At 48.9% G+C, this 14,517-nt stretch overlaps 1 protein-coding gene across 1 annotated transcript in view; it reads left to right on the plus strand.

Annotated features, from left to right (window-relative positions):
- The window catches only part of STK10 (serine/threonine kinase 10), a 125,756-nt gene that overhangs the window by 50,571 nt on the left and 60,668 nt on the right, over window positions 1–14,517 (plus strand). Inside the window, exons 3-4 of the mRNA XM_081231499.1 lie at window positions 1,482–1,530; window positions 6,796–6,945. Coding sequence (XP_081087625.1) covers window positions 1,482–1,530; window positions 6,796–6,945 — 199 coding nt within the window. The remainder of the gene's footprint in view (window positions 1–1,481; window positions 1,531–6,795; window positions 6,946–14,517) is intronic.

The following is a 14,517-nucleotide window of genomic DNA, read 5'->3' on the forward strand; positions in this document are numbered from 1 at the left end:
GCCTGATGTTCTGATGGCCAGGCAGGACCAGAGTGACTGTAGGAGTGTCAGAGGCCAGGTCTTTCCTCTCCGGCTGGTGGTGGTGTGAGAGTGGGTGGGTGCCCCCTTGCATCGCTCCTTCCCATGGCGAGTAGCCCTGCACAGCGTGTGGCAGGCCTGTCTGCTGTCCTGGGCTGGGAGGGCGGTGCAGTCTTGCTATCCCTGGTCCCAGTGTCTCTGGTGTCCCTGGCCCAGCTTAAAGCCCCCTGCTTGGGCTCCTTTGGTTTCTTGCCCCCAGGGGTGTCCTTCCCCCTAAATATACTTAGAGCTGGGGCCCAGCTAAGAGTAATAGCATCAGCAGCCCCATCTTACAGCTGAGAAAACGGGCTCACACGATTGAAGTGACTTGCCCAAGGTCACAACTAGTGAGCCGTGGGCTTGGGACTTGGGTCCAGCCATGCATAACCACATCCTTGTATTTACATTGCCAGGAAGCCTCTGGAAGGTCGGCCACAAGCTTAGAGGCCTCATCGAAACCTTAAGGCTATTTCTCCGTCCTCTGGCTGGAGAGCTGGCTCTGGCCCAGCTGGGTCATGGCTGAGGTTTCCTTTTCTATTTAGAGCGATGAGCCTTCTTGACTGCCCTGCAGGCGCTGTGTCTGCCTCTGCTGAGCTTGGTTGGAGGGACTTTACAACAAGCAGGGGCCGGGAGCCCGGAGCTGGAGGAGATGCTGGGAGTGCCTTAAATTTTGTGTCACTTTCTGCCTTCCCCACCCACCTCTATCAGCACTTTAAAAAACAGAGAAAGCATCTTCTCATATATGATAGGAGCCTAGAGTGGGGCAGGAAGTGTGAAGATGGGAGTGGACCAGAGAAGGAGGTCCTGTGTCAATACCCACGACACTTTTTACTCTAATTGCCGTTTTCCTTTTTTTTTTTAATTTTTATTTTTTTACATCTTTATTGGAGTATAATTGCTTTACAATGGTGTGTTAGTTTCTGCTTTATAACAAAGTGAATCAGTTATACATATACATATGTTCCCATATCTCCTCCCTCTTGTGTCTCCCTCCCTCCCTCCCTCCCACCCTCCCTATCCCACCCCTCCAGGTGGTCACAAAGCACCGAGCTGATCTCCCTGCCATATGCGGCTGCATCCCACTATCTATCTACCTTACGTTTGGTAGTGTATATGTCCATGCCTCTCTCTTGCTTTGTCACAGCTTACCCTTCCCCCTCCCCATATCCTCAAGTCCATTCTCAAGTAGGTCTGTGTCTTTATTCCTGTTTTACCCCTAGGTTCTTCATGACATTTTTTTTTTCTTAAATTCCATATATATGTGTTAGCATACGGTATTTGTCTTTCTCTTTCTGACTTACTTCACTCTGTATGACAGACTCTAGGTCTATCCGCCGCGCTGGGCTGGGAGCCTCTTGAAGGCCTGGATCTGGTGGTTCTCCCAGGCGCCTGCTCATTGTTACTTTGCCCTGTATTTTCTGCAGATCATGATCGAGTTCTGTCCTGGGGGAGCTGTGGACGCCATCATGCTGGGTGAGTTTTTTGCTTTTTGTTTTTTTTCCTTGGTGCGGCATGCGGGATCTTAGCTCCCTGACCAGGGATCAAACCTGTGCCCCCTGCAGTGGAAGTGTGAAGTCCTAACCACTGGCCCGCCAGGGAAGCCCCCTGGGTGAGTCTTCCTTCATGCAGTGCAGCGGTGCTGGTGTTGGCGCTGCTTAGGACTGGTGTCCATCACTCCTCTGCCCCGGTAATGCCCGTGGCCTGTCCCCTTTTGGGAGCAGGGGCCGGGTTACTGGAGAGGATGCAGGACACTTGGAAGACCAACACTTCTCGTTCAAAAAGCCACATGACCTTGAGCGGGTCATTCTCTCCCTCAAGCCCTCAGCATACGACAGGTGTGGTGCCCCCTTGCCAGACCCCACAGTACTCTTAGGAGGTGAAAATGAGACACCTGAGGGAGGTTCTTTGTAAAGTGGGGATCCCCACCCATTCTGTAAGAGCTCAGTGGGGAAATTGTTGTTCCAGGCAAGTTTGAGCAGTAACAAAAAAATATATATTAGTAATCACCTCTATTTTTTGAATGGCCACTATATGCCAGAGATTGTGGTAGCTGCTTTCATGTATATTATCCTCATGTATAAAATCAGAAAGAGCATCTCTGTTTTATTGACCAGACTGATGCTTAGAGAGGTTAAGGAGCTCACCCAGAGTCACACAGCAGAGCTGAGATGTGAACCCAGGTCTGGGGGATGCTGTTCCTAATTGCTGCCCACCCTGCATTATCCTTTGCTTTTGCCAGCCTGGTGGGCGGTGAGTGAGGAGAGGTTGAGAGTCTTGGGCCCAGAAGGTTGAATAACATGTCTGGGATTCTGGGGCAGTTCGGGAGAGGAGAGGCCCTCAGTATAACATAGCACCATTCAGCCACGTTTTTATTGTGAAGAGGGTGTTTTCCCCCTCAGTTTATCTCAGGAATGTCTCAAATTTATGGCAGCCCTTTCCCATCTTGAGCTATAGAATGCTGGCCTTCCTTGCAGAGCCTCTTGCCATTCCCAGGTGGGTAAATGACAGTGGGGAACAGGATACGGGCACTTGTGATATGGCCCTTGGGTGTGCCTTCTCCCAGCAGAGATTGCCTTTGAAGATTTTCATTGTTCTGGGTAGAATCTGACAACATAAAAATGATGGCCTTGTATGAGTTGAGATGCTCTAGGTTATAAGGGCTATTCAAACTGGTTTAGGGAAAAAAAAAGGTAGGGGATGTGGGAGGGGGAATTTACTTGCACTAATAACTGAAAAGTTTAAGGGTGTCAGCCTTCAGGCACAGCTTGAGCTAGGGGTTTTAAAAACATTGTTTTAAGAACTTGGTTTCCTTCTCCAACTCTTGGCCCTACTTTTCTCTGTGTTGGCCCCATTCTCATGCTGATTTTCTGTTCTTGGTGACAAGATGGCTGTGGGAGCTCCAGCCATCACATCAGAATTCCAAATAGCAGGATAGAAGAAGGAAGGGTAGGACAGGTCCACAAAAACACATCCCACCGCCACTCTTTTATGGAGACACCACAGAAGCCCCACGTAACACCTCCATTTTCATCTCACTGGCTAGAAGATAGTAACACATAGCTGTAAGGGAGGCTGAGAAATGTGGTCTTCTGGCTGGTTGGCCATATGTTTGGATATTTAAAAAAGAGGGGAGAATGGGAACCAACTAGCAGCCTGCCTCTCCCGGTTTGCTGCCTAGCTGAATGAGACCTGGGGGAGGATATCAGAGAGGGAAGAGGCATTGGTGAGTCCCAGGTCCTTGAGCTTATTCACAGCTGGGGTGTCACCCCAGGCTATTGCTCAGCCAGCAGGCAGACTCACCCCGGGCTCTCTGTCTCTCGTCTCCTGGTGGAACTGACTGCTCCAGCCCCAAGTGGTTTGCTCCTTTTTGGTGGTAGCAGTTAAAGGAAAAGTGCCATCACCGTTTTAGAAATCGAGGTGGGAGAAGAGAAGCTGGGACAAGGAGAGTCACGTTCTGGCTGCAGCTCTGTGGTCAGGGGTTGACTCTCCCGCAGATGCCCGCCCTGCTCAGAGGGGCTTTCTGCCCTAGGTTGCCTCCCATCGCCTTGCAGAGTTGTGCAAAGTGATGAGCCTGGGCTTGGGGTCCAGGCTTCCTGAGGTCCATCCCAGGTTTCTTGGCTTGGTAGCTGTGGGGTACTGGGCTGGCTCCTTTACAGCATGGGAAGAACATGCACGTGGCACACCACCACAGGCCGCACACCACCACATGGCCATCTTAGTTTGTTCTGATCCTGTTGGCCACGCCTTGCCAGCTGCTAAACATTTTGGCTCTCAGCCCTCCTGAAGAACAGTAGGGTGAGGGGCGGGTCTGGATGTGGTTTCAAAGGGGACTTAGACTCATCTGCAATGTTGCAGCTTCTTTTATTAAGAAGAAAGTATTCATGTATTGCTGTGTAATCAAAAATTCATCTTAAAAATTTATCATACTGTGTGATTCCAATTATATGCCTTTCTAGAAAAAGATGAAACTATAGGGACAGGAATCAAATTAGTGATGGCTTTGGGGCTGGAATGGGGGTGAAAGGGGCACAGGGGAATTTTGGGGAGTGATGGAAATATGTATTCTATTAATAAATTGTGGTGCTGTTTTTGTGACTACATACATTTGCCAAAGTTCATAGAAGTCTATACCCAAAAAGAGGTGAATATTACTGTATGTAAATTACATCTCAATAAATTGAACTTAAAAAATGTGTCTTATCTATCTACCTCACTGGATTATTGTAAAGATTAAATGAAATAATGTACCCAAATCCTTATCCCTGTGCCTAGTGCATTGTAAAGGCTCCAAAGATGGTGGCGTTGAGATCATGATCATCACATCATCACTTTGATTTTTTTCTTTTTTGCGGTACACGGGCCTCTCACTGTTGTGGCCTCTCCCGTTGCGGAGCACAGGCTCCGGACGCACAGGCCCAGCGGCCATGGCTCACGGGCCCAGCCGCTCCGCAGCATGTGGGATCTTCCCGGACCGAGGCACGAACCCGCGTCCCCTGCATCGGCAGGCAGAGTCCCAACCACTGCGCCACCAGGGAAGCCCTGATCACCTTTTATTGACTGTACTCCATGCTGAGAAGTTAACATGCTTTATCACTGGAGCCCTGCCTACATCTATCATCATACTCCCATTTACAGACCAGGAAATGAAGATGCAGCGGGATACAGTGACTTGCCAGAAACCACACAGCCAGTAAGAGGCAGCGCTGGGTTCAGGCTCAGTCTGTGTGGCCCCGAAGTCCCCTCAGGCTCTAAGCCCAGACCCCTGCTGGGGGAAGTGCAGGAGTTAAGGATGAGTCGTTGGGACGGGGAGCAGTTGTGGATCCAGACAGAGGGACCTCTGGTCCAGGAGCCCTGCTTTGGGGCCGGGCTTCCCAGGACAGTGCAGTTGGTGCCTCCACCCTGGCCCTGGCCCTGGGAAGTGAGAAGGGAGAGTGCTGCTCCAGCCAGAGGGAGGCCTCAGTGCAGTGCTCTGGCGCACCAGCCTGGGAGCCTGCAGCCTGAAGGCCCAGCACGCAGGGCTGTGAGGCTCACCTCAGCACAGGGAGCTTGGGCGGCAGCAAAAACTCAATAATCACGGTGACCAGCGGGGCAGAGAGTGGGGCATGTCGTCCTTGACTCTTCTCGCACCTTTCCTCCCCACTGCACCCCCCTGGTCCCACACTCTGTCATTCCCCCCTCCCCGACCCAGGTCCGGAATCCTTCCTCTTCAAAGCCTTGGCCACCTTCTATCCCTCCTGGACCACGGTGTGGCCCCCAGCCAAGCCCCCTGCCCACTCTTTTTTTTTTTTTTGTGGTACGTGGGCCTCTCACTGTTGTGGCCTCTCCTGTTGCGGAGCACAGGCTCCAGACGCGCAGGCTCAGCGGCCATGGCTCACGGGCCCAGCCACTCCGCGGCATGTGGGATCTTCCCGGACCGGGGCACGAACCCGTGTCCCCTGCATTGGCAGGCGGACTCTCAACCACTGCACCACCAGGGAAGCCCCAGGAGGAATTTTTTAAACGCAAAACTCAGGTTGTATCTCTGTCCCTCTCAGAGCCTCTCCCAGACTGCCCATTGCATTTCAAAGAAAATGCAGCCTCCATAGCTCCCCGCCAACCTCTGACCTCCACTTAATTTTCCCCACCAGCCAAGCGGGGTCCTTTGCACATGCTGTGAAATACTCTTCTTTGCGTTCCTCACCTGCTCAGAAAAGAAGTCTGTGCCGTCTCTCAGTGGACGCTGGGTTGTGTATAGTGAGTGTGTGTGTGTCTGTGTGTGCGCGCACGCACGGCCCCAACCAGCACACAAGAGGCTTTTGGTGACGGCCCCTCACCTTCCCCATCTCTGGCACCACCACCACCGGCCAGTTAACATTTTTCCACACCAGCTCATGTCACCTCCAGGCCTTCGCTTCGGCTGGTTCTTTGACCTGGAATGCCCTGCCCCACTTTTCTCCTCTCAAACACCTGTTCTTCCTTCAAGACACAGCTCGAATGCCCTTTCCTCTGCGGAGCTTCCCGATTCCCCAGGCAGAAGGGGTTGCTGCCTGTCCTGCCCTCCCATGCCCTCCAATCCCCCTGTGTTCCAAAAGTTGCTTGTCATTTCCATGTACTTCTCTGTGTCCCCATACCCAGCACGGAGGCTGACACTCAGTGCCCGCTCACAGAATGGGTCTCTGCCCCTCAGAAAGGTTGTGTTTGCAAACCTGAGCTCTGAAGCCAGGCCAGCTGTTTTTTTGTTTTGTTTTTTTGTTTTGTTTTTTTTTTGCGGTACGCGGGCCTCTCACTGTTGTGGCCTCTCCCGTTGCGGAGCACAGGCTCCAGACGCGCAGGCTCAGCGGCCATGGCTCATGGGCCCAGCCGCTCTGCGGCATGTGGGATCTTCCTGGACCGGGGCACAAACCCGTGTTCCCTGCATCAGCAGGCGGACTCTCAACCACTGCGCCACCAGGGAAGCCCCAGGCTGGCTGTTTTTAATCTCAGATCTGTGACTCCCTACTGTGTGACCTTGAGCAAGTGACTTGACCTCTCTGAGCCTCAGTTTCCTAACCTGTGAAATGGTGGAACAATTGTGCCTGCTCCATAGTGTTACTGTGAGGACGAAGCAGGTACCATGTGAAGTGCTTAGAAGTGAACCTGGTATACAGTAAGTGCTCAACCACATTGGTGGCTTATGTATTTCTTGTACCTGGCAGGGGCCTGACATGGAGTTGCCTGCATTGAGCACTTGCTGAGTTGACAAGTTCTTTCTGTTTCCAGAGCTGGACAGAGGCCTCACTGAGCCCCAGATTCAGGTGGTTTGCCGCCAGATGCTGGAAGCCCTCACCTTCCTGCATGGCAAGAAGGTCATCCACCGGGATCTGAAAGCTGGCAACGTGCTGATGACACTTGAGGGAGACATCAGGCTGGGTAAGGGGTGTCTGTGGACGAGGCGAGAAGGCAGAGCCCTGCGCCACCTGCCTGGGGTGTCGGCCTGGCCTCTGTGGGCAGGAGGGAGCGAGTGTGGGTCTGCACTCCCACGGGGTGTCGAGGTCCTCCCCGGTCTTCCCCGGGCCACAGGGCCACAGTTCCCATCGTGGCTGCATCTAATCCAGGGTTCTCAACTGAGGGTGATTTTGTCCCCCGGGGACAGTGGCAATGTCTGGAGACATCTTTGGTGGTCACAACTAAAGGTTGGGGGAGAACACTGACATCTGGTGGGTAGAGAGAGGGATGCCCAGCACCCTACAGTGCACAGGACAGCCCCTTGCTACCAAGGGTGATCCTGCCCACAGGCCAGCAGCGCTGCAGGGAGGCACTGGCCCAACCCCTTTTGCTCTTGCTTCTGATAGGTAGAATCTGAGAGATAGTGATGGATGGAAAGACAACCCTCATCCATTCCCAGACAGAAAATAGAACATCAGGGGCATATAGTGTAAACTTATTAATTTTTTTAATGTCTCCTCTCTGTTTTTTTCTTTTCAACTGTGGTAAAATATACATAACAAAATTTATCATCTTAACTATTTGTAAGTGTACAGCTCAGTGACATCAAGCACATTCAAATTGCTATGCAACCATCACCACCATCCATCTCTGGAACTTCTTCATCGTCCCAAACTGAAACTCTGTACCCATTAAACAGCATCTCCCCATCCCCTCTGCCCCCAGCTCCTGGCAACCACCATTCTCTCTCTCTCTCTTTTTTTAAATTTATTTTTATTTTATTTTTGGCTGCATCAGGTCTCAGTTGCGGTGCGCGGGCTCTTTGTTGCAGCACGCCTCGGGCTCCTCTCTAGTTGTGGCGCGCGGGTTCCGGAGCACGTAGGCTCTGTAGTTTGTGGCACGCAGGCTCTCTAGTTGAGGTGCACGAGCTCAGCAGTTGTAGGGGCGCGGGCTTAGTTGCCCCTCGGCATGTGGGATCTAAGTCCCCTCCCCAGGGAACCCGCATCCCCTGCATTGTAAGGCGGATTCTTTACCACTGGACCACCAGGGAAGTCCCCAACCACTATTCTCTTTAATGTCTCTATGAATTTGACTACTCTAGGAATCTCATATAAATGCAATCATTTGTGTTTTTGTGCCTATTTCACTTAGCATAATGTCCTCAAGGTTCATCCATGTTGTAGCATGTGTCAGAATTTCTTTATATTTTTAATAAGTTTTTTTAACCAAAATAACACATACATGTGTCCTGTACTCCTACCATCTCCTTTCCCTGTCCCCCCCAAGACAATCACTTTTAACTCTTCTCATATTTACTCTTGCATAAATGCAGGAGTAAATATGAGAAGAGTTAAAAGTGATAATAAAAATAAAAATAAAATAATAAAATATAAAAAAAAGTGACAATAAAAATAATGCATATGTATCGGGTTTATGAAGCACCCTCTAGATGCCAGCCACCAGACAAGGCACTTTCTAGATGTCATCTCATTTAGTCAGCACTCCTGAGGGCCCTTGGGGGAGGGGAGGCGACTATACCCATCACAGGTGAGGACGCTGAGGCCCACAATGGAATGAGATGCCCAGGATCAGTCCATGAAGCGGGAGAAGCAGCAGGGTTTGGACTTGGGTCTCCCTGACTCTAGCTGCCAGTGGACTGCTTCTGTCACAGGTGGAGGGAGGTGGCCAGGGAAGAGCCAGGTCAGGGAGAATCTGGGGACAGAAGAGTCTTATGTGCTCTGGGGAATTCAAGGCAAACCTTTGCTCAGCCTTCAAGAACATATCCAATGTATATCTATATCCCCTCCCTCTTGGACCTCCCTCCCACCCACCCCCATCCCACCCATCTAGGTCGCCACAGAGCACCGAGCTGAGCTTCCTATGCTTTATGGCATGTTCCCGCTAGCTATCTGTCTTACGCTTGGTAATGTATATACGTCAGTCCTAATCTCCCAATTCGTCTCACCCTCCTCTTCCCCCGCCGTGTCCACATGCCCATTCTCTACGTCTATGTCTCTCTTCCTGCCCTGCAAATGGGTTCATCTGTACCATTTTTCTAGATTCCACAGACACGTGTTAATTGTACAGCAGAAACTAACACAACATTGTAAAGCATTTATACTCCAATCAAAATTTTTTTAATTGAAAAAAATATGCAAAATACTAAAAAACGTAAAATAAATAAAGTAAAGTAAATACATACGGTAATACCTAAAAAAAAAAAAGAACATATCAAATGGTGGAGACAGGACACAGACAGCCTGGGTCAGGAGCAGCCTGAGGGGCTGTCAGCACAGGGAAGCCCGGGAAGCCCTGGGTGGAAACAGGGATGGAGGGAGGGCCCCAGCAGCCTCGGGCTAAGATGTGCCCAGTGAGGGTCTCCTTTCCCTTGCTGACTTCCTCCACACACCCCTTCAATCGGGAGGGCGCTGACGTGCAGAACTGACTCCAGAACCCCACTCGGAACCCAGCAGAAGCAGATGGGGGCATCAGCTTTCCAAATGACTTGGCAGATGCAGTTGAGAAAATTGGTTGAGGAAACCAATTAAGGAGGAAGAAAAGTTCAGGGAGAGTTGAATGTGCGAGTATTTACACAATTACCGCTGGGCCCTGGGAACCCTGGTGTGGACGCCTGCTGAGGCCTGATATTCTGTTTTAGAAAATCCTCCTTCCCCCTGGGGCTTGGCATCTGCAGCCTGGTGAAGCAGTGGAGGAGGCCTGGGAGACGAGGTAGCAGTCTGTCTGCCTCTTCCTAGGTCCCTGGGACCATCTGGGGCCCCTGGAGGGGCATTATGCAACTCAGGGCTGCATAAGAGAATTGCTCAGCAGATCTTTCTCCCAAGCAGAGATGTCACCTCATCAGAGACAGTTTGTGTTTCTCGATGGAGTGGGAATAAATGGGAAGCAGCAGGGTGAGCTGAGCAAAGCGTCGGCCCTAGACACAGACAAGCCTGGTTCAGATCCTGGCTCCGACACTTCCGATCTGGACAAACACATTTAACCATTCAGGCCTCAGTCTTTTCATCTGTGCAGTGGGTGTAACAACAGAACCTCCTCACAGGGTTGTGACCAGTGGGCTGAAATACAAAGTACTGTCACAGGGAGGCTCAGGGTTCTGTCCCTCTCTGCTACTAGGCATTTTGCTTCTTCCTTGTGTTAAATGTTTACTTCTGTCTAGAATTTCAAACTTCCTCTGAGATTCATTTGATAGTTGCCAAGCAGAGCACACGTTCCAGCTCTGGGTGGCTGTGAAGCAGCTCTTCATGGCCAGTGGGAATCCATTTGTGCAGAGAGGGAAAGGAAGAGTGTCTGCCACCAGAGACAGTTCAGATATAAAGTGGGGTGAGGACTCTGAGGTCCAAAGATCTGTGCTCTTGTCCTGGACCTGCCTTTGGCCTTGGATGAGTCACCTAACCCTTTTGAACCTTACTTTCCTCAAACAGAGTGGGTTAGTAGTTCTTACCTCATGGAATTGGTATGATGATTTAATGAGACAATATATGCAAAGCATCTATAGGTGCCCAACCCATCAGAGAGGCCTGGCAAAGGTTGAGTTTCTTTCCTGGGCTGAAGAATGTCTCACAGTAGCTGTTGTGAGGAGGAATGTTCTTCATTCTCCAAAGAACCTGTGTTCCTCTCCCCAGAGGTGCTTCTCTGAAGATGGGAGGTGAATTTCACAACTTTTGGGGTCTTTCAAGTTCCGAGAAGAGGTCTGAACTGGCCTAAAAATCAAAGTGCCTAACACAGAGCCTGGCACATAGTAGGTGCTCAGTAAATAGTAGCATCCACCACTGCCATTACTTTATCAGTTCAAGTTACTACAGGATATCTACTTCCCAAAGGCCCCCTGATATTCAGGAGGCCTGGCAGGTAGGCCTGGCAGGAACCAGTCACCTGCCTCTCACCCCCACTTGGACCCTAACCCAGAATTCCTATTTGCTGCTGCCAGCAGGCTGGGGTCTTTGTTCTTTCATTGTGGCTACCAGGCACTGAGCCAGTGTTTGGTATGTAACTCATTGAATCCTCACAGACTACTGATAATATTTTACAGAGGAAGGATTTGGCACTTAGAGAGGTTAATTAACTTACCCAAAGTCACACAGCTAATAAGAGGAACAGCTGGGGTTTAGACCAGTGCATCTGGTTTCAGAGCCCATGTGCTTAACCACTACCCTCCTTAGATTCTTTTGGTGGCAGGTGATAAAAACTGGTCTCACGTGACTTAAGGCAGACAGGAGAATGTGTGTATATGGTGTTTGGAACCGTGCTGGGGAAGATATGCAGCTGGACATGGAGTTAGTTGGACCCTGGAAAACAATGCTGCCAGGACCGTCTCTGGTTTCTGCCTTTCTGTGCATGCTGGTTAGGCTCTCAGTCCAACCCCTCACACACAACTTCTGGCTGGGTTTAATTTTACTTTCCCCAGCATTGCCTCCTGCAGGATGAACTGAACCTCATCATTTCAAGTCTCAGAGTCAATAATCCCAGTGAAGAGCTATGATTGGCCCAGCGTGGCTCAGGTGCAGATCCCTGGACCAATCGAGGAGGCCCAGTAAAGAGGGCTTCTCTGATTGGCCCAGCTTGTAGTCAGTCTCTGAGAATGGAGGCGGGATCATGTAGCAGTATGGAAGTCCCCCTCGCCCTCCTGAAACAGTGGGGGTGGGGGTGGGGGTGGGCAAGATGGTTTTCTAGAAGGAGGAAAGATTTGGACTTGCCAGAAAAACAAATTGCTGTCCACCATAGACTGGCACAGCCTGTCGGAGTAATAGAGACCCAGAAGAGGGAGTGAGTGAGGCAGAAATGGATGGAAAGCAAGAACAAAGGACTGAATTTGCAATTGAGGTTGAGAGAGACAGAAAATACCAGAAAAATGCAGGGGTATGGGGGAGAAGAGAGAGTTGATGAAGGCAGTGGGGTAGGAGGCCGAAGATGGAGGGGAATGAATGGGAAAGCAAAGCCCTCATTAGTGGTCATGTGTACCTGGTTGCCTAAAAAACAAAAGAAAATAAAAATAGAAACAGAAAAATAGAGCAGTTCTTTCAGTCTCACAGTTGGTTGCATAATATGACCCCCATTTAATAGATGAGGAAACTGAGGCTCAGAAACAGGAAGTAGTTTGTCTCAGATCACAGTAGACTCTTCTCACTTCCCTGCCTGGTACTGTTCCCATGATGCTCCTGGGAAGGCAGATGTCCTGATAGTTAAGAGAGGTTACTTGGGTGACTGGTGGAAGCCGCCCTCTTTGAGCCCAGGCATGCCTCCGGCTGCTCTAAGGAAGGAAACCCCTGGGATTTTAGGGCTGAGGATGGGAGCCTTTGATTCTCCCGTCACCACCCCAGTTCCAGCAGGTCCCAAACCCTCTAGAGAGGGTTCACTTTTCTATCTGCACCATGAGGGCTGTGGCTAGTTTTTGCCCACAGGGCCACTGCTGGCTGGCTGGAACAGTTTTGCCGTGTAAGGAGATGCAGTGTCCCTGGCTCTTTCTCACTAAATGGTAGCAGCACTGTCTTCTGTTGTGGTGACCTGACTGCCCCCATTCACTTCCAAACACTCCCTGGGGCACATGGCACGACCCCTGATTGAGGCCCATCTGGAAGCTTCTCAGACACCTAGAATTCGAGTGTAAGCCCTGACCAAGGTAGATTGTGGACTCCCCTGGTGTGGGGTGGAGGGTCCAGGAGAGGAGGACAATTGGGCAGTGGTTTGCCTTTAATTGGCATTGTCTGGGAAAAGGCTCTTCTTATCTTGGATTCTTTTGGTCGCCTGCGGTTAAGGGGACAGATGAAAGATTCTCTTATATATCTTCATACATTCTAAGTTCACTGCGTGCATGTGTGTGTGTGTGTGTGTGTGTGTATAATATGTAATGCATTTTACACTGTTACGTAATTTTCTGATTATAAAAGTAATATGTGCTACTTATACATGTATAGAAAGATATGTACAATGATATTCATTGCAACAGTATTAGTAACAGCAAGAAATCAGAAATGATCCAATTTATTCCCGTAGATTACTTAAATAAGTTATGGTACTGTCATACAATGGAATCTTCTTCAGCTATTGAAAAATTAAGTTGTAGAAAATGTGTAATCTCTTGTAAAGATGTATATACATACTGTGAAAGGGGAAAAAACAAGTTGCAGAATAGTATGTTTAATCTGATTTCATTGTTAAAAGTAGCAAATACCTGAAAATGATCTATACATATAATTTTAATATATTTTTATTTACATATATGATTTTTATTTATATAAATAAATCTGGGACTATATGCAGCAAACTCATAACTGTTTATCTCTGCCAGGATTATGGAGACTTTTTATTTTGTAAATGTTTGAATTTTTGATAAGTAGTATTACCTTGGTAATAAAAAAATAAATATATGAATGAGTATATAGGTAGATATAGTCATATAGACAGTTAGGAATAAGACCCACAAAGAAGGAAATTAAAGTCTCTTCTAATCTTGCCAAGATGCACTGCTTCCTTCCAGTCTTTTTTCTGAGCTCAGAAAGACCAGAGAGTGGTAGAGCACAGACTTAGTGTCACATTTGTCCTTAGATCTGGGTGACCATCTGCAAGTTACTTAATCTCTCTAAACTTCCTTGTCCTCATCTGTAAGATGGGGATAATAATTTTCCCTGCCCCAAAGGGTCATAGATATAAATGACATACGTAGGAATATATATGCTGATGAGATGCAAAATGACATACAGAGGAAGGTAAATGATATGCATAAGCCTCTTTGTGTAGTGCTGCACACCTTATAAGTTCTCAGTAAATATTAGTTTTTATTAGATTAACATGTATTTAAAAAAAAATTTGGATCATAGTATATATATATATATTTCTTTCCAGTCAGCTTTTTAAAAAAATTGAATAATATCTGATAGTTCCCCATATCCTTAAATATTCCTCAGAAACATGGTTATTTAATGTTTTTCTTTCATTCCATCATGGGCACAAACCATAACTGACCTATGAAACCCCCAAAGTTGGATATTTAGGCATCTCGTGAGGTTTCTCACATTATTCTCTAACAAGTGCAGTGATGGGCATGCTTGTTCATGGGTCTGCAAGTCTCTGTCTGTAATCACACCTTTAAGGGGGAGTCTCGGAATTAGGATTGTCGGGTGTGTGCAGCGTGTCGGGTGGTGTTGATACCTGTGGCCAGTGTGCCGTTCACGCTGGGTGCGCCAGTTCACACCCCGCAGTGGAGTGTGAAGTTCTTTCACCACATCCTGGCCCCCACTGAGTTTTACTTTAAAAAGGAAAAAACAAAAACAAAACCCCACAACCCTCACCCCAAACTTTGCCATATGCATCTCAGCTTTTCAAACCTGCTTTTCATAAAAGCGATGCGTACTCTCTATCATAAACATTTTAAAGAATAAAAGGTGTATTCAGTAAAAAATGTAAGGCCCCCCTCAGCACACTGCCCCCAGCAGAATCCCACTTCCGGGGAGGTAGTCACAATTAAGTTTGATGTGCAGCCTTTCAGACTCTTTTCGATGCTTGTGGACGTCTTTGTGTGCATGCAGTATGCGTGGGTCA

Source organism: Mesoplodon bidens, assembly GCF_964165515.1.
Source record: "Mesoplodon bidens genome assembly, chromosome: 4".
NCBI classification, from domain to species: Eukaryota; Metazoa; Chordata; class Mammalia; order Artiodactyla; family Ziphiidae; genus Mesoplodon; species Mesoplodon bidens.